Source organism: Elephas maximus, chromosome 18 (assembly GCF_024166365.1).
Source record: "Elephas maximus indicus isolate mEleMax1 chromosome 18, mEleMax1 primary haplotype, whole genome shotgun sequence".
In the NCBI taxonomy this organism is placed as follows: domain Eukaryota; kingdom Metazoa; phylum Chordata; class Mammalia; order Proboscidea; family Elephantidae; genus Elephas; species Elephas maximus.
In genome coordinates this window covers 30,425,343-30,449,904 of record NC_064836.1, presented here as the reverse complement: position 1 = coordinate 30,449,904, position 24,562 = coordinate 30,425,343, and the positions used below count along the sequence as shown (strand labels likewise).

General features: G+C 44.2%; 1 protein-coding gene across 9 annotated transcripts in view; it reads right to left on the bottom strand.

Annotated features, from left to right (window-relative positions):
* TIAM1 (TIAM Rac1 associated GEF 1) overlaps positions 1-24,562 on the bottom strand; it is a 438,421-nt gene that overhangs the window by 20,123 nt on the left and 393,736 nt on the right. For 8 of the 9 annotated variants that reach the window (XM_049858598.1, XM_049858601.1, XM_049858599.1 and 5 more), the window contains 4 exons: positions 12,963-13,142; positions 11,529-11,597; positions 11,103-11,228; positions 3,900-4,008 (listed from right to left, as the gene is read on the bottom strand). In XM_049858598.1, coding sequence (XP_049714555.1) covers positions 3,900-4,008; positions 11,103-11,228; positions 11,529-11,597; positions 12,963-13,142 — 484 coding nt within the window. Of the gene's footprint in view, positions 1-3,899; positions 4,009-11,102; positions 11,229-11,528; positions 11,598-12,962; positions 13,143-19,703; positions 20,051-24,562 lie in introns of those variants that run through there. The other variant, XM_049858605.1, reaches the window with a different exon arrangement.

Sequence of the window (24,562 nt, the reverse complement as noted above, 5' to 3'; positions counted from 1 at the left end):
GTCACAAAGGTCCGAACTGCAAATGATCATGGGGATGGTGCAGGACTGAGCAGCATTTCATTCCCTTGTGTGTGGGGTCACCAGGAGTCAGAGGCCAACTCAATGGCAGTTAACAAGGGAACCTTCTGGCGAAAAGGTAGGACAAAAAAAAAAAAAAACCCCAACCAGAAGCAGCAGCACATGACTCCACGTAGCTCAGTAAGTAGGAAGAAGCTGGGTGTCCCACTGAACTCTCTGTTCTAGTTAATCAGCACTCCAGCTATCAGCATCTGTAGGGCAGGCCTGCTGGTCACGGTTGCAGAGTCATGTCGGAGGGAAACTTACATCAGACCTCATGCAACCCAGGCAGCACCTTCCCCCTAGCAGGTTATCACCTGTGTCCCTGCTTGGTGGGAAGGCAGCCCTGAGAAACTCCAGGTCCCCAAATAAGCAGAGAGGTACCTGGCAGTGGATAGGGAGACGTGACTAATGCCTTCCATCCAGATGCGAAGGAATGAACAGGGCAGGAGAGAGACAGGTGAGGGTGGAAAGTGAGGAGGGAAGGACCACATATCAAGGTGACTTATCGGTGGGCATGCATTAAAAAGCAAAATAACAGTTTCTGCAGAAAAATGTCCATTCCCACTGGTTAGAAGAGTAAGCCAGGACCAGATGTTATAATCAACCATCCTGAAAATACAAAATGCTTCTTCTCACTGTCTTTATTCAACTAAGGAAAACAGCAACCATAGAGGAAGACTTCATAAAGACCACAATCTTTTTCACCCTTTGAGACCCCATTAAAAGGAGCCAGAAGCTGCTGGTTGGTACAAAACAGTTATTGCCTTTGGCTGCTAACTGAAAGGTCAGCGGTTTGACTCCACCCAGAGTGCCTCAGAAAAAAGGCCTGGCAATATACTTCTAAAAAATCAGCCACTGAAAACTCTATGGAGCAGAGTTCTAGGCTGACACACACGCAGTCGCCATTAATCAGAATCCACTAGACAGAGAATGGTTTTCTTAAAGATGAGTCAGACTCCATGGGTTCCACCTTCGTTTCTCCTTCTGGAGAATAGATCCCTGAATGGAAAGGGGACTTGGAGCAAGGTGATCAATGGACCTATGAACCAGGGAAGCTAGGCCAGGCCAGAGCTGATCCATGGGGAAGCTATGGCTTCTGCAGGGTGCCTTACGTCTGGGTCCATGTCTAGAAGGAGCATAGAGATTGCCCCCAAATCCTCAAGTCTAAAAATACAGCTATGGGCCACAGCAAATGAGTGCATGGTTCACAGCACTTTGTCCAGGTCAGGAGCAGCGCCTCCATCAGACCTAGCAAGGAGTTGGTTAAGACTGGTAGACAGGTCTTCTGTTGTTCTCAAAGGGTTCTCTGCATCTTTCTTGCACGTTTGGCAATTAGAGGAAAGTGGGTCAAACCTACTGTTTTAAGGGATACTTTTAAAATACGCTATAACATTTTTCAGGTACAAAAAATAATGTTATTAAGAAAAAGCTACTTGGGCAGACTTTAATTGAGTGATTAAAAATAACACAAATTGCTCTGAGGATAGGAGTGAATATACGATTTCACTGTAGTGCAAAGTGCTCTGGTATCGTTACTTTACCAATGTCGTGACAATTGCGTATCTGATGCCATAGAGTCGATTCCGACTCATAGCAACCCTATAGGACGGAGTAGAACTGCCCCACAGGGTTTTCGTGGAGTGGCTGGGGAATTCAAACTGCTGAGCTTTGGGTTAGCAGCTGAGCTCTTAACCACGGTGCAAACAGGGCTCCTCAAAACAATTAGCATTCAAAAAAGTTTAAAAAAAAAAAAAGGCTATAAGACTAACACACACACACCAAAAAACCAACCCCAGCACCGTCGAGTCGATTCCAACTCATAGGGACCCTACAGGACAGAGTAGAACTGCCCCATAGAGTTTCCAAGGAGCGCCTGGCAGATGTGAACTGCTGAGCCTTTGGTTAGCAGCTGTAGCACTTAACCACTATGCCACCAGGGTTTCCACAGCACACGTGAAAACATGGTTTAGGTCAGAGAGCATGACAAGGAAATCCCCAGGTTCCCTTACATTCTCGTGCTGAACTACAACTCTGTGGCACTGACTATCGCCATCACTAAATTCATCTCTATCTGAGACGGCTCTTTTGCGATCCACACACTTGCCCTGTACAAATATTTCCTACCAGATGTCATGGAGTTGATTCTGACTCAACATGACCCCGTGTGTGTCTCAGTAGAACTGTGCTACATAGGGTTTTCAATGCCCTATTTTTCACAGATAGATTGCCGGGTCTCTCTTCCAAGGCTCCTCTGGGTAAACTCCAACTGCCAACATTTTGGTTAGCCTTACAGTGCGTTAACCCATTTGAACCACCCAGGTTCAACCATTTGAACCATCCAATATTTCCTACCGAAAAACCAAACCAAACCCACTGCCACTGAGTGGATTCCAACTCATAGCAACCCTATGGGACAGAGGAGAACTGCCCCATAGGGTTTCCAAGGCTGTAATCTTTACAGAAGCAGTCTGCCACATCTTTCTGCCATAGATTGGCTGGTGGGTTTGAACCTCTGACTTTCTAGTTAACAGCCAAGCACTTAACTACTTCACCACCAGAGCTCCTTAAATATTTCCTACCCAAAAAACCCAAACCCACTGCCACTGAGTCAGTCCCAGTTCATACCAACCCTGTAGGGTTTCCAAGGCTGTAACTCTCTATGGAGGCAGCCTGACACCTCTTTCTCCCACGTAGCCACTGGTGGTTTAGAACCAACGGCTCTTTCAGTTAGCAGTCGATCACTTAACCACTGTGCCTTCAAGGCTTCTGAAATATTTCCTACAGTAGAATTTAAATAAGTTCAAGCCAGTTCTCTTCAGCACCAAACATGAAGATGTGAGTTGGTAAATTATTTACACACTCAGGAACTAGATCAGCAGTTCTTTATACAGCAGCCACAGTGAAAGGTTAAGGAAAGCAGGCTGCTTTCCAGAGGTTCCCTGAAGTCAAACTTCCTGTTGGCTCCACTGTTCACCAAGAAAATGTTTCTTTAATCCTTTACAGTAAAGCCTACGAAAGCTGAAACCTGTGTAAGGTGGAAACCTGTCAGATAAGGAAAACCCAAATACTTCCCACTAACACGAGCAACAGAAAAGTGGTGAGACTGCATTCTGTCAAAGGTGGAAAACATGCGACAACCAGAAAAAGAAGACCTCCCTGTCTAGTTCCAGCTCTCACAGGATTCAATGTCTCCTAACCATGGAAGCACCACTACTTGCTAAAGACCCTCAGAATATTCCACCGTGTTCTTACAACACTTGAGAAACGCAGACCACAAGCATAAAAACGCTGCTCCGTTGTATGTAAAATATAATCGCCACTTGAGCAATTTTCATGAATAACTGGTAATGGTGGTGGCTATTATCACACCCCTAGGAAGGAAACTAGGTGAGGTGAAGACGAAATTCCACAAAAACATAGACACAGTGCAGGAGGTAAGTTACAAGAGAAAGTAATGACAAAACTAGGAATAAAGCAGCAATTTCTCAACTCCTATATTTTGCATAATCGCAAAATGACCTGTCAATTTTGATCAAGAATACGTAGCTGAGTCAAACTTTTGTTCTAAGAAAATTGACAAAGCTACTAATCCAAAATATGAACGCACTTCCTTTCCTCAGTGCCCCTGTGTGTACCTGGAATGTCTATCTAGCACAAATCCAAGACGTGAATACATTTTGTTGCTCGGCACCCGTATTTGTGGCTCCTTGGAATCCTGTCTGCTACATCAATGACTCTAGGCTATCTGTCCAAAGGGCCCCAACCAGAGTGAGCCACACAAATGGGAATCAGCAGTTAACACGCCCACCACCCGCCACCCGGTCCCTCACAAGTCTCACCTTTCACCAGAACCTTGGGGACTTTTGTGTGGCTGGCGCAGAAGGCACTGTAGAGCTTGAAGCGGTCAGCGTAATACAGAAAAGATCCCCCCAGAGAGAACAGCACTTTCTGGAGAGGAAGAGAAAAAGCACAGTTAGTTCATTTTGGCAGTTATGTAGGAACATCAACAGGACACATCAGGGAGCCCACAGTCCCTGACCCTCCCCTCAATGAGTCAGCATCACCCATGCCTGTCTGGGTCCTTCTCGGACCACTGATGTTCCCAAGACTGCTGATGAGAAGGCATGTGGCTTACAAATTCATGTAACAGAGGCGGGAGCTTGTCTTCTCAGTACTTACAGTGGAGGCACCATTCATTTTCGAGACCTGTGTCCTTTAATGATCTAGCTGGGATGCTTGGATGTTGATGAGATTGCATGGCATTTTGGGAAAGGCAGAAAGCTCTTGAATATTCTCATTAGGTTCTACTGGGAGATGTTGTTCTGGTTAGATGCTGTTGAGTGGGTTCGACTCACAGCGACCCAATGTACCACAGAACGAAACACTGCCTGGTCCTGCACCATCCTCGCAATCGTTGCTGTTGGAGCCCATTGCTGCAGCACTGTGTCAATCCATCTTGTTGAGGGCGTTCCTCTTTTTCGCTGACCCTCAACTTTATCAAGCATGGTGTCCTTCTCCAGGGACTGGTCTCTCCTGATACCACGACCAAAGTACGTGAGGTAGAGGTGACAAATCGAAGGTAAGGAATGTCCGACTAATTCTTGTGGAGTCAGCTGACTCATGGCAACTCCATGTGTGTCGATGTAGAGCTATGCTCCACAGGGTTTTCAATGGCTGATCTTTCAGAAGTAGATTACCAGGCCTTTCTTCCATGGCACCTCTGGGTGAACTCAAACCTCTAACCTTTCAGTTAGCAGCTAAACATGTTAACCATTTGCACCACCCAGGGCTCCAGGCAATGTCCACCCCCCAAAAAAAACAGAAAACATGTTTCCCTATCCACTATACCTCCACCACCTCCAATTCCACATCTCTCTTCTAACAGGAAGCTGATAAGAATATAAGCAATATTAAAGAAAGAAACAGGCTCAACTCTGAGCATTACGTATTGTCTTAGCAGCCCACACCCTCATCCAATGTGATCAAACCGGATGGAGGCTTTCCCTGTTATGGCTTTAATATGCCTGAGGATCTCTGCTTTTTTAATGCTTAGAATTAAAAGTTAGGTTCCATGCAAGGAAATAAGGTTTTGCAATATGCAGACAATTCTGATAAGACTGTCCACTAAACAAAAAAAAAAAAAAACTATGCTTTTTTTTTTTTGAAAACCACATATAATTGCTATTCAGATGTCTCAATTCTTTTCCTACATGTTGTACTGTTATGGACTGAACTGTGTCCCTCAAAAAGATACATGGACCAATTAAAAAATGGGCAACAGGTATGAACAGACACTTCATTAAAGAAGACATCCAAGTGGCTAACAGATACATGAGGAAACATTCACGATCATTAGCCATTAGAGAAATGTAGATCAAAACTACAATGAGATTTCATCTCACTCCAACAAGGCTGTCATTAATCCAGAAAACACAAAGTAATAAACGTTGGAGAGGCTGTGGAGAGATTGGAACACTTATACACTGCTGGTAGGAATGTAAAATGGTACAACCACTTTGGAAATCAATTTGGCACTTCCTGAAAAAGCTAGAAATAGAACTACCATACGATCCAGCAATCCAACTCCTTGGAATATATCCTAGAGAAATAAGAGCCTTTACACGAACAGATATATGTACACCCATGTTTACTGCAGCACTGTTTACAATAGCAAAAACATGGAAGCAACCAAGGTGCCCATCAACGGATGAGTGGATAAATCAATTATGGTATATTCATATAATGGAATACTACGCATCGATAAAGAACAGTGAGGGATCTGTGAAACATTTTGTAACATGGAGGAACCTGGAAGGCACCTTGCTGAGTGAAACTAGTCAGTTGCAAAAGGACAAATATTGTACAAGACCACTAGTATAAGAACTCAAGAAATAGTTTAAACAGAGAAGAAAATATTCTTTTGTGGTTACGAGAGAGAGGAGGGAGGGTGGGAGGGGGGCATTCACTAATTAGACAGTAGATAAGAACTACTTTAGGTGAAGGGAAAGACAGCACACAATACAGGGGAGGTCAGCACAACCGGACTAAACCAAAAGCAAAGAAGTTGCCTGAATAAACTGAAAGCTTCAAAGGCCAGCGTAGCAGGGGCAGGGGTCTGGGGACCATGGTTTCAGAGGACATCTAAGTCAACTGGCATAATAAAATCTATTAAGAAAACATTCTGCATCCCACTTTGAAGAGTGGCGTCTGGGGTCTTAAACGCTAGGAAGCAGTCATCTAAGATGCATCAATTGGTCTCAACCCACCTGGATCAAAGAAGAATGAAGAACACCAAGGACACAAGGCGATTACGAGCCTAAGAAACAGAAAGAGCCATGTGAACCAGAGACTATATCAGCCTGAGACCAGAAGAACTAGATGGTGCCCAGCTACAACTGATGACTGCCCTGACAGGGAACACAACAGAGAACCCCTGAGGGAGCAGGAGAGCAGTGGGATGCAGGCCCCAAATTCTCATAAAAAGACCAGACTTAATGGTCTGACTGAGACTAGAAGGACCCTGGTGGTCATGGCCCCCAGACCTTCTGTTGGCCCAGGACAGGAAGAACCATTCCCGAACCCAACTCTTCAGACATGGATTGGAGTGGACAATGGGCTGGAGGGGGATGCTGGTGAGGAGTGAGCTTCTTGGATCAGGTGGACACTTGAGACTATGTGGGCAGCTCCTCTCTGGAGGGGAGATGAGAGGGTGGAGGGGGTTAGAAGTTGGCAAAATGGACACAAAAAGAGAGAGTGGAGGGAAAGAGTGGGCTGTCTCATTAGGGGGAGAGTAATTGGGAGTGTGTAGCAAGGTGTATATGGGTTTTTGTGTGAGAGACTGACTTGATTTGTAAACTTTCACTTAAAGCACAACTAAAATTATAAAGAAAAAAAAAAGATACACGGAAGTCCTAACCCCTAGTACCTGTGAATGTGACCTTGCTGGGAAATAAAGTCTTTGAAGATGTTATCAGGTAACACTAGGTGATACAGGAGTCTGTCATGGAAAAAATGTGCGTACCAATTTGGCTGGGCCATGATTCCCAGTATTGTGTGACTGTCCACCATTTTGTCATCAGATGTGATTTTCCTATACGTTGTAAACCTAAACCCTACATCTTTGAAGTTCATGAGGTGGGCTAGGCAGCAGTTGTGTTGATAAGGCAGGACTCAATCTACGGGATTGGATTCTCTCTTGAGCCTCCTTATAAAAGAGGAGAGGAGACAGACACACAGGGAGAAGATGACCATGTGATTTCTACAAGCCAAGAAATACCTGGGGTCACCAGAAGCTGGAAAGGATCGTCCCCTATAGCTACAAGAGAGCGCACAGCCCTGCTAACACTCAACTCTCCAGAACTTTGAGACAATAACTTTCTGTTGTTTTAAGCCACCTGGTTTGTGGTATTCAGTGTATTAGTAGGAAACTAATACAAAACCCAAACCCGTTACCATCCAGTCGATTCCAACTCAGAGTGACCGTACAGAACAGACTAGAACTACCCCCACAGGGTTTCCAAGGAGTGGCTGGTGGATCTGAACTGCCAACCTTTTGGTCAACAGCCGAGCACTTAACCACTGTGCCACCAGGGTTCCAATAAAGAAACATCCATCCCATCGAGCCAGCCAGGACCATAGGAAACTAACACATCCACCTTTATTTCTGAACTTTCCAAGACCCCAGTCTGCTTAGAAGGGATCAGTAGAGGCAGTCTGACCTTTAGGGTAGTGTTATCCTTTGAGTCACAGTCAATAACCAAACAATAAAGTTGTAGAAGAACAAGTTCTAATGTTATCCTCACTTCAGCTGTTCCAAAGTCACCCATTTGTTTAATTAATATTTACTGAGTGGTTACTATTCAGCTGTTGGTGTTGTTAGGTGCCAGAGAGTCGATATTTCGACTCATGGCAATTCCATAGGGTTTTCTAGGCTGTAATCTTTATGGCAGAAGCCCTGGTGGTACAGTGGTTAAGAGCTCAGCTGCTAACCAAAATGTCAGCAGTTCGAATCCACCAGCCTCTCCTCAGAAACCCTACCGGGCAGTTCTACTCTGTCCTATAGGGTTCCTATCAGTCAGAATCAACTCTATGGCAATGAGTTTTCTTTTGGGAGGAGGGTTATGGGTAATCTTTCTGGGCACAGATCACCAGGCCTTTTCTCCTACAAACCCACTGGATAGGTCTGAACTGCCAACCTATCTTTTAGCAGCAGAGCACTTAACCACCGCACTACCAGGGCTCCTTACACAAACGTTACGCTAACATCACACTGCCAGATTTCTACAAGCATCAGAAGCAGGAGGTCAAACTGTGTGAGGCCCCACACATGTATGGACAACTGATTTTCAAGAGAAGTGCCAAAGAAATTCTACAAAGAAAGAATAAAAGGATAGCCTTTTCAACAAATGTTGATCGAAAAACTGGATATTCATATACCCAGAAAAATGAACGTTCATCTATTTGTCAGCCATATACAAATTTAACTCAAAATAGATCACAGACCTAAATGAAAATCCCAGAACTTCTAGGAGAAAACATAAAAGCCTTTTGACCCTCCTTCACTCTTCAGCCAAAGATGAGACAGGCCCATAAAACAAAGCAAGACCAAAGCAGCACACCAGCCCAGGGGCAAGAACGAGAAGGCAGGAGGGGACAGGAAAGCTGGTAATGGGACCTAGGTCAAGAAGGGGAGAGTGCTGACATGTTGTGGGGTTCGCAACCAATGTCACAAAGCAATATTTGTATTAATTGTTCAGTGAGAAACTAATTTGTAAACCTTCATCTAAATCACACTTTAAAAAATAAATCCTTCTGACCCTGATTTAGGCAAAGATTTCATAGATAGTAACACGAAAACTCATGCTCATGCTACAGAAAGGAAAACCTTAATAAACTGTGCTCTCTAAAAATTAATAACTTCTGCTCATTGAGAGGCACTATTAAGACAATGAAAAGACAAGGAGAAAATAACTACAGATCACATATCTGGATAAAGAACTTATACCCAGAATATACAAAGAACCCAAAACTCAATAATAAGAAAACAAAATAAATGAGCAAAAGATTTGGACAGACACTTCACCAAAAATGACAAGCTGAAGGCAGATAAGCATATAAAAAGATGTTCATCACCATAAGTCATTAGGTGAATAAAATGAAAAATCCCAGTGAGACACCACTACACACCTGTCAGGATGGCTAAAATGAAAAGCGTGACCATACGAAGTGTTGGTAAGGATAAGGAACAGCTGGGGGGAACGTAAAATGATACAACCACTCTGGAAACAGTCTGGCAATTTCTTAAAAAGCTAAGCACACAACTGCAGCATGGTCCAAGCAGCCCACTCCAAGGTATTTCCCCAAGGAACAAAAGTATGCATCCAGTCAAAACCTTGTTCACAAATGCTCATAGCGGCTCCGCTTGCAACAGCAAAAACACTGGGAGCACATCAAACACCCATCAAAGGTGAAAAGACAGAGCATGGTACCTCCATACAATGCAGCACTACTCAGCAAGAAAAAGGAATACGCTATTAATATGTGTGGAACTTGGATGGATCTCAAAATAATCACGCTGAGTAAAAGAAGCCGGACCACAAAAAAAGTACCTACGGTATTTCCATTTATGTAAAATTCCAGAAAATGCAAACTAACCTACCGTGACAAAAAGCAGAGCATGGCTGCCTGGGGACTGGAGGTGGGAGGCAGGAGCAAGGGAGGGCAGGAGAGAGGGACCACATGGGGCAAGAGAAAGGTTTTGGGGGTGGACGGTTACATTCATTATCTCAATTGCAGTGGTAGTTCCACAGGTGTATACGTATGTCCCACCACACTGTTAGTATGTTGTGCTGTGGGTGCTTGTGTGTTGCTGTGATGCTGGAAGCTATGCCACCAGCATTTCAGATACCAGCAGGGTCACCCATGGTGGACAGGCTTCAACAGAGCTTCCGGACTAAGACAGACTAGGCAGAATGACCTGGCAGTCTACTTCTGAAAAATTGGCCAGTGAAAACCTTATGAACAGCAGTGGAACACTGTCTGATATGGTGCGGGTCAAGCGCTGTTTCATTCTGTTGTGCACAGGGTCATTAGGAGCCAGACCCAAGTCGACGGCACCGAACAACAGCATACATATGTTAAAAGTTATCAAACCGCACACTTTAAATATGTGCCAGTTATACTTTAATTAGTCTGTTTCTAAAAACGTGTTCAAGGGACATGTAAGCCCTCACCGCCGCACACAAATCGACGTTTGTGCTGGTGGGAAGCTCAGCACAGGACATGTCTGCAGTAAAGGAAAGCCAGCGGGGCAGAGGAAGCAAGCTGAGAGCAACCAAACTAAGGCACTAATCCTACATACTCGTTACGGCCAGGTGACACTGTGTTCTGGAAGGCTGTCTTCCTTGGGATAACGATAAGCATTTCCATTAGACAAATTTTCCCAGAACAGGATAAATCATTTTGGTTACTGGGAGACCTGGGGTGCTTTTCTAATTTGCTAATAGCCAACGTATTAAAGGCCCTTTTGCAAACAGCACAAAAGGCCAAGGTTGGTACATCTTCCAAAGTAGAAGCAAACAGAAGCACCAGTTTAATGCAAGTCGGTCAGCCAGACAAACCACACACCATCAGTGACCTTTTCAGGTACCCTTTAGGGACTGGCCCAAAGTGGGACAACCCAAGGAAGACTGCAGTACCTTGAGCACAAGAACTTATCAAAGAGGAAAACACTAACTGTGATGTGTTAGCAGAGGACTCAACTCCACCCATGATATTAAAAAAAAAAACAAAAAACAAACCCCAACAGTGGCCATCAAGTTAACTCCAACTCACGGCAACCCCATGCGTGTCAGCGTAGAACTGTGCTCCATGGGGTCTTCAAGGGTTGATTTCTTGGAAGCAGATCACCAGGCCTTTCTTCCAAGTCTCCTCTGGGTAGACTTGAACCTCCAAACTTTCAGTTAGCAGCTGAACACAGTGAATGTGTGCACCCCCCTAGGACATCAGGAGGCAGCTTTACACCATTTGAGGATGAGACCTACCTTAAATTGATCGACTTTCTCAAGCTTTTCCAAGTCCGGCACCAGTCTCACCCCATCTTCTAGAGTTTTCAGAAACTCCACTTGAAACTCTACCATTTCAGTTAAATTTCCAAAGAGCACATCAAGCTGAAAAGAGAAAAAGAGTTTAATCCACCGCATATTTCATTAGTATTCAGAAATGTTATCTGTTTCTGATGGCCAGGGTTTTTTTTTTTTTTTTATCAATATTCAAAACCCAGTGCTATTCAGCAAGGAAGATAATGATCCCCCCACCAGAGGGTGGGGCAGCGCCACACTCTCCAAAACTAAGCCAAGGAGCTCGGCAGGCAATAAAACGGCCTGCTGATTACAGCCAGTGAGCCCCACATGCTTTAATCAACAAGTCAAAACTGCAATGTGACCTTTGCAAAGACAACTTCACCATACCTCATCTTGGGTGAGAAAAGTTTCTTTTTGAAGAGGTTTCAGGTATCTCTCCATGAGACAGTTTAAGTCCTAAAGGTTGAAAGGAAATACCATTTAAAAAAAAAAAAAAAGAAAGAAAGAAAAACCAAACCCATCGCTGCCAAGTTGATTCCGACTCATAGAGACCCCATAGGACAGAGTAGAACTGCCCCATAGGGCTTCCAAGGAGTGGCTGGTGGATTCGAAATGCCAACCTTTTGGTTAGCAGCTGAGCTCTTAACCTCTGCACCACTAGGGCTCCTAAGTACATCTAAAAGCCTATAAAGAATATAAAGAAGAAAAGCAGATTATGTCCCAAACATTAGCATTAGTCTTTAGGTCCCTTTTGAGCAGGGGACAGACAATCATTTCTGTGAAGAGTCACAGAGTAAATCTTTCAGGCTTTGTGAATCACATGGTCTCTATGGCAACTATACAACTCTGCCGATGTAGCTCAAAAGTAACCAAAGATGATATGTAAACGATGGGCGTGGCTGTGTTCCAATAAAACTTTATTTACAAACACAGGCAGCTGGCTGGGGTTAGGACAAGGGTTGTCATTTGCTGATCCCTGAACTAAAGAGTAAAACAGATCATTAAAAACAGATTTAGGCCAAGGGTCATCATTTGCTGATCCCTGAACTAAAAAGTGAAATAGATAATTAAAAACAGATCGCACTGTTTTAAGGTGGGGACCACATGTCAGAAGAAGTGAAAACAAATCTAATTACCCTTCTACCTAGACTCAGATTATAAAGATAATACCCTCATTTGTCAAACTCAAATTCACTTTCGTATTATCTCAACAACATATTTAGAAAGGTCAGGAGGATAAACTACCACCATTTCCTTTCCTCTGTCAATAATTCAGTTATACTGATATGCTTCCTTAAAACGAAAGTTTGCCATCAAGTAGGTTCCGACTCATGGCAACCCCCGCCCCATGTGTCAGACTAGAACTGTGCTCCGTAGTGTTTTCAACAACTGATTTTTTTTTGGATAAGTCAAGAATGCTTTATTTATGTATTTAGCTAAAAGTTTACAGAGCAAATTAGTTTCTCATTCAACAATTTATACACGAATTTTTGTGTACACTGGTTGCAATCCTCTCAATGACTGAGTTTTTCGAAGTAGATCACCAGGCCTTTCTTCTGAGGCCTCTTCTGGGTGGACTCAAACCCCTAACCTCTCAGTTAGCAGCCAAGTGCATTAACCCAGGGACTGCTAAAACAAAAGAGGTGATTTTAACATTCAGAATAAAGCTAAATTCCATAGGAAAGACCAAGAGACTCTTCATACTGAGTTGCTTTGTTGTTAGCCAAGGTTATAGAGACATTATAAACACACCAACGTTCCCCCCAGAAGCCAGGGGAAACCAGGCTCTGCGGAAGGGGAGGCAGGAAGGGCAAGCCGTACCTTCACGTAGGTGCGCTCTGTCTCCAGGAGCTCACAGATCACCTTGCGAAGCTTATCCGCGTCCGTGAGCTGTCTCATGGTTGCCAGCTGAGGCCCACTGGAGTCCTGGGGAGACGGGCTCTGGTCAGGGGTGCTCATCTCATGCAGGCTGCGGCAAAATGCGGCCACCTGTTCTGTGCTCTGCAGTGCACAGCAGAAAAGGCAAGGCAGAGGCAGTCAGCCCTAATGAAGGGCTTTGTCTCAGCACCTGTCTCTCCTGAATGGGCTCCTCCTGGTTCCTGAGCCGACACAGGTGAATCACACCTCATGCTTCCCTAGACTGCCACAAACACTGGATGCTCATGATAATGATACCAGGACCAGTTACTGTCAAGTACCTGTGCTCCACAGGAGTTTCAATGGCTGATTTTTAAAGAAGCAGACCACCAGGCCTTTCTTCTGAGGCACCTCTGGGTAGATTCGAACCTCCAACCTTTGAATTAGCAGCCGAGCATGTTAGCCATTTGCACCACCCAGGGACTCCACAATAACAATAGCTAATGTCTACTGAACACTTACTGTGCCCCAGGTACCGGTCTGATGCACTTAATCCCCCGCCACATGGTGAGTAATGGCTATTATACTCCATTTAACAGTTGAGAAAACTGAGGCCCAGAGAGGTTAAGTAATTCTTCCAAGATTACACAGCCCATAAGTGGCAGAGCTGGAATGTGGACCATGCAGTCTGGCTCCAAAGCCATATTCCTACCCAGAGCAAATGTTTTAAATGAGATGGAGACACAGGAAAGCAAGTACATTTTACCCAAAGTACATTTTTTAATGTATTTATTAATTAATTACCAGACTCAATTCAGTGCACTATCTACTGCTTTGCAATGTTGGAGACCATTTTACAAGGTAAGATTCTTCCACTCTGGTAATAATTGGTACCGAGGCAATGCCATGGGTAAAAACATACACTCATACATTAAAAAAAAAAAAGTTTCCTATTCACCCACAAAGAGAAATAAGTTCTGATACATGCGACAACACGGATGAACCTTGAAAACATTACGCTGAGTGAAACAGAGACAAGAGTTCAAGTATTATATGATACCACATATATGAAATATCTAGTCTAGGCAAATGCAGAGACCAAAGCGTATCAGGGGTTACCTGGGGCGGGGAAGGGGGAAATGGAGAGGTACTGCCTAAGGGGCACTGAGTGTCTGTTAAGGGAGATGAAAAATCTGGAGCTGAACGGTGGTGACAGTTGCTCATCACGGTGAATGTAATTAATGTCACTGAAGTGTATATGCGAAAATGGCTCAGATGGCAAATGGTTTATTATATACGTTTTTACCATGATAAAAAAAAAATCACCAAACAGTTGGGGGAAAAAAAAAGCTTCCAACTCTCCAGCTTTCCCAAAGACTGGAACAAGAATGAGAATGAGATGGAAGAGGGAGGGAAGCTGGGCACTGGAAGAAGCCCCACTGGAAGATTCCAGCCTCCGCCTGACCTCTCTCCTGAATGATGCAGGTGACAACCAGGAAGGCTGCAGAAATGTTGCCATCCCTTTAAAATTTAGGATGCGAAGATTCCAAATTACAACTTTCCAAGTTATGCAAAACAGTTCTCCAAAACACAGGCTGCTTGCAAACAAAGAAACAAAAAAGCCACCATGATGCCAGGCGTTCTCCACCTTGGTTACATGTTGGGATGGCCTGGGAGCGTCTAACCATCCCAGCACCTGATGCACACCTGGACCAATCCAAACAGCATCCCTGCGGTGGGGGGTGCAGGCATCCGTACTTCTTAAAGCTCTCCGTGCGACTGCCCTAGGGGCTATCTTGGAGCACAAAATCTAGTCTATTAACATTTATTCAAATGGACCGCTCTACAAAGGTTTGATAGGTATCGCCTTGCAGGTATGGCTTTCTCTTCCCTGCTCCTATTGTCTAGATCAACTCAAGACACAAGGCGTTTCCAATAGACACCTGTGCACACAGAATGACTTCTACCATCCACTTATCCTGGGGAACATGAGGAACATCCTGCCCAAGACAATGTTGGGTGTACAGAGGGTGACCCCACGTGCTACAGAGTAGAACTGTGCTCCGTAGGGTTTTCTTGGCTGTAACTTTACAGAAGCAGAGGGCCAGATGTTTCTTCAGCAATGTGGCTGGGTGGGTTCGAACTGCCAATCTTTCTGTTAGCAGATGGATGCAAACCATTTGCGCCACCCAGGGACGTGCGCTCAGGGAGCTTAAAGCCAAGACTGGCATCCTGTGGGGGGCAGGAGAGCTACAACCAAGTATATTCCATGAAGCAATTTTTAAATGCAAAAAAAAGGCAGCCGCGATTAACATGCCCGTTCCTCATTAAAACCCAAACCAAACCAAACCCTTTGCCACTGAGTCGATTCCGACTCATAGCGACACTACAGGGAAGAGTAGAACTGCCCCATAGGGTTTTCAAGGAGCAACTAGTGGCTTCGAACTGCTGACCTTTTGGTTAGTGGTCACTTAAGCACTGTGCCACCACAGCTCCCTTTCCTCATGAGTGCATCCAAAAGGGGGCGGGGGGTGAACCAAACCCGTTGCCATTGAGTCGATTCCGACTCATAGTGAACCTATAGGACAGAGCAGAACTGCCCCATAGGGATTCCAAGGAGCGGGCTGGTGGATTCAAACTGCCAACCTTTTGGTTAACAGCCATAGCTCTTAACCACTACACCACCAGGGTTTCCATCCAAAAAGGAAGGAAGCTGAAATAAGGACAGTGTGAAGCTATGGGAAATCAAGCTGAGCAGGGTACAGAGCAGCAGCGTCAGGACAAGAGCACAGCCAGCATCTAGTCTGCACAATCATCATTCCGACCCTCCCAATTCTCTTAGCTTACCTATCGTGAGAGCTAACCCTAGTCTTACACGCATTACAAGCATTAATCACCTACTAGCACTCTTCAATGTACTCTGTGGAAGTGTGTCTTTCAGACACTGAACAGACCCAGAAAGAACTTTCCTGTAGGTGACACCTGGAAAAACCTACCAAAATGGGGTGAACCTTATATCTCAATAAAGCTAAAAGAAAGACTGCTTTTAATCAAAGTTTATTTTAGTAGAAACAAACTTAACAGTTTTATTAGTCATGTTAAGACTTTACTAACTCAAAGTCACCCTTCAATATATAGTCAAATATAGCTTTATCATAAAAATTAAAAAAGAACAAATGCATCCATTTTAACAAAAATATTTGCATGTCCTTTAGAAGATCCAATGATAATTGGAACAGGCAACTGCATTATGATGCAGTCATGATGAGGGGCAGAGAAGGGAACCTCCACCAAAATGAAAATTTTTACAGACAGAGATGCTGACAACTAACAACTATCTGGCTCCCCATCTTATCGGAAACTCTCCTAGGTTGCTTTGATTAGGGACCTGGCAAAGAAACCTGATGCAACAAACGTATGGGCTGGTACCTTTATTTATGCAAAGCTTTCTTAAATGTCCCAACTGTAACCACAGCTGTCTGTCCTTCCTACTCATACACAAATTCCTATCAAAGCCACTACTCTTGAGAGACACACGCAGCATCACAATCCCATCAGATACATAGAAAACCGCTCTGCAGTTTTATCATTCGGGAAAGTTGCCCAAGCGAAACCCAGTGTAATAACCATGGGACGCAGTGACATGTCAAAGGTAGGAAATTACAAGAGATATTTTCCTTTGTACTCACAACTGGTATCACACCATTCTCAGCTACATCTGGGCATAAAAATGGGAGATATGGGATGGAGTTGCAGGGTTTTCATTCTCTCTTTTTCACCATAAATACCTCGAGATTTCCATTTTTAACGGTGTGAGTTCTTGACTTAGACTGCGTGACTGACGTTTACCACCCCCAAGGTCTGGCATCCTTAGTTTTAGGCAGGCTTTTGGGAAAGCTTCAACCAGTGGAATGTGGGCTAGGGCTTTGGCATTCAAACACACCTGTCTCCTGCCCAACCTTATTCCTAAACAGCCCAGGTTACTCTGCTTTCTCCTGTCTTACCACTCACCAACCCCTAGTCCTGGGTTATTTTAGGAAATGCCATAAGCATCCCAGAAAACACCTAGAAATTCCCCTGGGTCATCTTCTGACAGTTCAGAGCCTTAGGCATACCTTCCTTGTGAGACATTCCTCAACCCAGGGCTGATTTAGTCAGGTGGTCTCTGAGGGTGAGCAGGCGGCAGGGCAATTCCTCCACTGGCAACCCTGTTCTGATTCAAGGTATAAACTCTCAGACTGTCAGAGAAACTGAGCCGAGATAGACAGCATCTCTTCACTGTCAATTAGGTCATTTAATTAAAGAATAATAATTATTAAAAAAAAAACACAATTACAAATCATAATACAGATAAGTGCTGTCAAAGGATGTTACTTATGAGGCTCTTAATAAACTTTTTGTTTGGAAAAAATTAACTTAAAAGGATGCCATCAAGTTTAAGAATTCTGCTTTACTAAACGATTACTAAAGAAAAAATACTAATAATAATAATTTGAAGGCAATGTGAATCCCAGGACTTCTTTAAAATACTCTAGTCCCCTGGGTGGTACTAACAGTTAATGTGCTCAGCTGCTAATGGAAAAGTTGGTGGTTCAAGTCCACCCAGAGTCACCTTGGAAGAAAGGCCTGGTGATCTACTTCCAAAAAACCAGCCACTGAAAACCCCATGGAGCAGTTCTACTCTGACACTCGTGGAGTTGCCATGACAACAACTGGTTTTTACTGGTTTTTTGGAACGCTTCCAATCTAGAGACTTTACACATTGTGGCCAAGCGCTTAAATCTTCCTTTCCCCTTATGACCACACTTTTTCACATCAAACTCCCCAAGAATCTTCTCCACGCAGCTCCACCAAGACAGACGTGGAAGAGCTGAGTGCAGCGTTCTCCTGCTCCATCACTGAGTGCAGAGGTGGCATCCTGGTCCTTCACACACAGAACACTGCAGCCAGAAGTGCCCAGGATGGTGGTCAGAGCAGGAGATTCTCAACGCACTCCTGAAAATCAAGCTTCCTGGAGCCTGTTGTTGCTGTCCTTGCCTGCAGTCCAGCTGGCCCCAACTCATGCTGACCACGTGCACAGTGAAATGAAATGTTGCCTGGTCCTGCATGATCGGATACAGACCGGACCACTGTTATCTATAGGGGTTTCATTGGCTATTTTCTTTCGGACACAGATTTCCTGGCCTTTCTTCCTAGCCTTAGTCTGGAAATAATTTTTAGTCTGGGAGCTCCACGGACAGATGGTGATGGTTGCACATGAGGTGCAATTGCCGAGAGTCGAACCCTGGTCTCCCGTGAGATGTCTACCACTTACCCACCAATCCCCTCTCCTGGAGGTCCCACTAACCCACTGCCGTCGAATCAATTCCGACCCACAGCGACCCTATAGGTAGGAAGCAGCTAAAGATCCCTGTGAGCCAGAAGACAGCATAGGATTCTCCAACGGGAGAAGTGCAAACCTCTCTCCACTGGAGGTCTGCAGTCACCCTGGAGCCGGAAGAGCAGTCCAGGGCATTTGAGAGCTGCCGCTTTAAAACTGCTGAAGGGCAACAAAGCTGTCCACTGTGAGGACTACGATCTCCCAACCAACAGAGAGAGGAGAAGAGGACAATGGCAGGAAGCTTGGTGTTTACAGTATCCCTTTCTTCCTGTGGAAGATGAAAAGAAAGTACAGAAAGGAGGGGGGTAGGCTTTTAAATGCACAATATCAACTCAAGCTACCCAGCTGTTTAAGCGCTTCCTGTTATGTAATCACTAAAGGCTTTTTCTGTCTCTAGAAGAGTTCAGAATTCCAAAGCTGCCCTTGGTGTCTAGCCCATCTGAGACATCCCACGGATTTAAAAGCGGTTGGAGTGGCCCGAATGTGCACCTATATTTAAGATTTTTTGGGAGACAAACACCAAAGCAATGAACTACATCATTTCAGAGGCCAGTATATGCAATGATAATCCTTATAGTTTCCTATCACCTCTTCTGTCTCCTTCTGAATAAACCTGCAAGAAGAAATATCCAAAGAAGAACCAAAGCTTATTTGGTTAAATCAGGCATATTCACTGTCAAAGTTCAAGTTTGATTAAATGACAAAAAATATAATCGTCTACAGACTCTAATACCAACATTTCAAGGTTTCACTGCATTTTGTTAAATTATTTCTTGCCAGTAAGCCGCTGAATTTCCTTGATACAAAGTCAACATCTACTATAGGACCTGACCTGTTCAATACGCATGTCAGCTGACGTTAAACCATTAACACATTCTCCCAAACCTATAATTCAGTGTCTACCACCTTCTCAGTAAAGCAGAAATTTTAACAAGTCAAACAGACTGAAAACTTTAGGTGAGGAGGCACGCAGAACATCCTGCTTCCAGACTGTTTCCAGACTGCTTGCTACCCAGACTGCCAGGCAAACAGCACAAGATACCCGAGAGCCTCAATAACTAGAAGAGGAAAAATTCAAGTATCACTGAGAAAAGAACACATGCCACTTCTTTCTGCCATTTAGGACTGAAAGAATAGGTAAGTGACTTTATGCAAATACAATTCCACACCAGCTACAATCTGCCTATACAACGAGGGGACAAAAGAACAAAACGAGGAGATGGGACAAGGCTGATGACCATCCTGTGATGTGAAAATAATCCCACTGGAAAGTCATCACATACACAAGGCTGCCAAGACAGAATCCAAACGCCAGTCGTGCTCACCAGATGAAGCGTCCGATATATGGAACCACTGGACTTGTCATTGTTGGCAATCCTGGACTTGCGCTTGATCTTCCACAGTGCAGACATAATCAGCAATATATTCTCATGGTAATTCTACCACCTGACGTGGTCCGCAGGGACACGGAAGTTTCTTAAAATACGCCCAGGGCTCCAAAAGCCTTCCGGCTCCGCGAGAGCATCCCCTGGCACAGACAGCCCGTGCCGGCTGTGCCATGAAACCTACAGGCGCATCTCACACGGAAAAGACAGTGAGGGTGCCAAAGACTCCACCAGCGACAAGAGCTGATGCTTTGATTTCACCTGGCTGAACAACAAAAGTTCCAGAAAGGGAGAGCCCAAACAGGAAAGAAAACAAAGAGGAAACGGCCCCCCTCCCCCCTCCGGGATGTGTGCGGCTCTGCTCTGCGGACCTCGGTCCGCTGATTGGCCAGCTCCTGCTGCACAGGAATACCCAGCCCAGTGTCCAAACTGCCCACCCGGCTCCTGCAGCACAGGAACACCCAGCCCAATGCCCAAACTGCCCACCCGGCTCCTGCAGCACAGGAACACCCAGCCCAGAGCCCAAACTGCCCACCTGGCTCCCACACACAACTTTACAGACCCTGCTCGCCGAGTCGGGTGCTAGAAAACAAAATGTTTGTAGGAGTATATATTTTTCCAGATTCCCGCTAATGCTCTGTCATGAGGGCAGATCTTTCAGGACAATAACAACCTGGATGAAAAAGAAAAACGAAGTCTTCTTATAGAACGGAAATGTTCTGGAAATTACTCCAATACATTTGCTAAGTGGAAAACAACATCACAGCTGCTGGGGGTCTGGGATGCCCAACACCAAGGGCTGGAGAGCTAATGCTCATTCATTTCCAGGGACAAGAGTTTTCCATTAGAAGCAAGGATACTAGTTGCCAGCGGTGACGAGGCAGGCGCTTTTGAGGCTGTCACCTAGGGTTACCAGAAACAGGAGGCAGCTCACAAAGAGAAAGGCCGCCAGACTGCCCCTGCAGTGTGTCAGTCCCACCCACCCTCGGGTGTGACATTCCAGTGTCCCCAGGGCTGCACAACAAGCTCCCAATCATTTACTTGCTCAACCCCAAAAGGCTGTGCCTACAAAAATGGACGTTCAACAAAAGTGAAAACTGCCTAAAACTCCCAACATATACACCTTCTGTTCACCCTTTCCGATACTTTGTAATATCACTCATTTAGGAAGAACAGCAAACATGTGAAAGAAAAAAATTAACAACCTACACATACAAAGCTAGAATTTTTAAAAATCATGTTTGTATTTCTATACCCAGTCTGGTAATTTGGGACAGTCTTCCCACGTTTATACTGTTACACCTTAAAAATTAGTTTTCGGTTTATTCAGGTTTATTCGGTTTATCCATGTTTATACAGTTGGACCTTAAAAATTAGCTTTCGGTTTATCCTCAAGAAAATCACATACTGATACAGGCAATGTGGAGCCCTGGTGGTGCAGTGGTTAAGAGCTTGGCTGCTAACCATAAGGCTGGCAGTTCAAATCTACCAACCCTCCTTGGAAACCCTATGGGAAAGTTCTACTCTGTCTTATAGGGTTGCTGTGAGTCGGAATCGACTTGACAGCAACAAGTTTGGGTAAGAGATGTATCAAAAAATATTTAACTTTAATCAAGAAACTTCACATATTTCTTATGCCTACTTTAAACTACAATAAAAAAAAAAGATGCTCAGAAAACTGAAACATAGGAAAATACTTAAGTAGCTAATGAATATATCTCTAATTAACCTGCAAGTTCTTCTTCTTTCTTTTTTTGAAGCCTAATATTTAATAACCAGTAAGCCAGTTGCTTTCCAGCCGATTTCAAATCATGGCAACCCCGCATATGTCAGAGTGGAACTGTGTTCCATAGGGTTTTCAATGCCTGATTTTTCAGACCGCCAGGCCTTTCTTCTGAGGTTCCTCTGGGTGGACGAGAACCTCCAACCTTTTGGCTAGCATATTAACTCTTTGTGCCACCCAAAATTAAAACCAAATCAGTTGTTGTTTAGTCAATTCTGACTCATGGCAACCCCATGTGCGTCATAATAGAAACCGCGATCCATAGGGTTTTCAATCCTGATCTTTAAGATGTAGATCGCCAGGACTTGAACCTCCAACCTTTCCGCCAAGTATGTTAACCATTTCCACCCAGTGAAACTAAAAGAGGAAAAATTCAAGTATCACTAAGAATACATGCTGCTTCTTTCTGCCATTTAGGACTGAAAGAATAGATAAGTGACGTTATGCAAATTCAACTCCACACTCAGTGGAGTCTTGGGTTTTGCCAGAGAGACAAGAAAACCCTGGGGGCCTCTTCCTTCTCTCCACTGCAACTTCCTAATATTTGCACCACCCAGGGAAACAGATCTCTCCCTGTTGGCCTGAGATATGTTAATACCTGTAAACCTTCGAGTCGATTCCAATTCATAGCGACCCTACAGGACAGAGTAGAACTGCCCCGTAGGGTTTCCAAGGAGCAGCCAGTGGATTCGAACTGCTGACCTTTTGCTTAGTAAACAAGTTCTTTAGCCACTGTGCCACCAGGGCTCCCTTTAACCACGGTGCTGCCAGAGCTCCCAGTCCTTAAATTTTTGGCCAAAGGTCATTTGGCAAAGGCCTGGAGCCAGACTGCATGGTTTGCGCTCTGGTTTTGCCATCACTGTGCTGTACGGTCTTCAGCGAGTAGCTTCAGCAAGGAACTGGTCTGGCTCAGTTCCCATCTTTAAAATAAGGGAAACAATAGCACCTCTCTGTCTCAGAGGTGTTATGAAGATAAGATTACTTATTATGAAGCAATGCCCAATATACAGTGAACACTTTACCCAGTCTCCAAGACCTGTTCACACAATTAAAGGTTTTTGCTTTCAAATATCCTACGTGAGAAATTTAATTCATCAAAGGTTATTTCAGTTAAGTAACCTGAATTGCACAATAAAATATTTCAAATAAAGAAGATGAAATCTGTATCAAACCAAAACTAGGAAGTACTTCCAAGTACAAAATTACACCAATTACCAGTTGCTGTTGAGTTGATTCTGACTTACGGTGACCCCATTTATTGCAATGTAGAACCACTCCATAAAAAAAAAAAAAAGGGTGTTTTTTTTTTTTTTTGAACGACTGTGATCTTTCAGAAGTAGATTGCCAGGACTTTTTTTTCCAGAGGTGCCTCTGGGTGGATTTGAACCACCAGCCTCTTGGTTAGTAGTCAAGCGCTTAACCATCTGCACTATCCAGGGACTCCACAGAGTTATACAGTTCTCCCTATAACCAATCTAGCAGCAATGAATATATACCACTGGCTTGAATGGAGTCCACTATATGAACTTAAAACATACTCAGATCTTCACACAAACTTTTTGTCAATAATTTGGGAGGAAATTCTTTCCCTCTTTAGAAAGCCCTGCATGGATTTCCGCAGGGAAACCAAGGAACAACCTCACCTGTTCTTACAAAGACCCTCTCTGCTTGAGGCTGTCAGCAAAGTGTCGGGTTTTGTCAGAGAGACAGACGGGATCAGGCAAGAAAACGCTGGGGCCTCTTCCTTCTCTCCACTGCAACATCCTGATGTTACAGACACTGTTTAGGACCCCATGACTCACTAAATCTAAATCTAAAATGGAAACAATCTCTCTCAAAATCAACCAGGTGATGAGAACACTGGGGTATTACAATGAGGTAAAAATGATCCAAGTTACAAAGTATTCAGAAATAAATGTTTTGGATATAGAAAAAGCAGTTGTTTCTCCTAAGTCAAATGAGAAACTGAGGAAGGACATATTTACTTTCTATAATAGGATAACTATTACACTGTATTAACTATCATACTATATTAACATGGAAACCTTGGTGGCATAGTGGTTAAGTGCTATGGCTGCTAACCAAAAGACTGGTGGTTCGAATCGGTCAGGCGCTCCTTGGAAACTCTATGGGGCAGTTTTACTCCGTCCTATAGGGTCGCTATGAGTCGGAATTGACTTGACAGCAACAGGCTTATGGGTATTAACATACCTCAGGCCAGCAGGGAGAGATCTGTTTCTCCTGAGTGACTGAAACACCCCACAAAAGCAGGTAAAAATCACCTCAGGGCTTCATGAATCAAAAGTAACTCAGTGAGTTTTTGTTTAGTTTGGTTTTTATGGCTTTAAATAAAACGTGTGTTTCCATTTACCTGCTTTGTAATGAATAACCAACGACATAAAGCCCTTTAGTCTAAATATTAAAATTGATCTTAAATATTCAGTTTGGCGCCACGCCCAACTTAAAAAGACGTGGAGAATGATGACTACATGACGGCCAAAGAGCAAAACAGACGGGTAAGGGAGATAGGGAAAGGCATCCAAATATCTGCACCTAAGAAGGTTACACAGGAAAACTTACACACACACAGAGACAAAAAGGAAAACACGGAGAAATACCAGCTTTTCAAATAATGGTTCAAATTGGAATAGTATTATCAATCAGTGTGTTTTCCCATCATCAATGTGTTTTCCCATAGTTGTATTATTTGAAAAGCCAGTTGCCTTCGAGTCGATTCTAACTCATAGCAACCCCACGGGTCGCAGAGCTGAACTGCGCTCCACAGGGCTTTCATGGCTATGATCTTTCGGGAGCAGACCACCAGGCCTTTCTTCCAAGATGCCTCTGGTTGGGTTCAAACCACCACCCTCTCGGTCAGTAGCCTTGCTATTAGCTGTATGCACTCCCCACCCACCCAGTAATCCAATCACTTGGACACAAGTGAAGATCATCCTGGTTTTACAGATGAGAGAAACAAAGGTATGACTCGGAGTTATGTCATCTGCTCAAGGTTAAA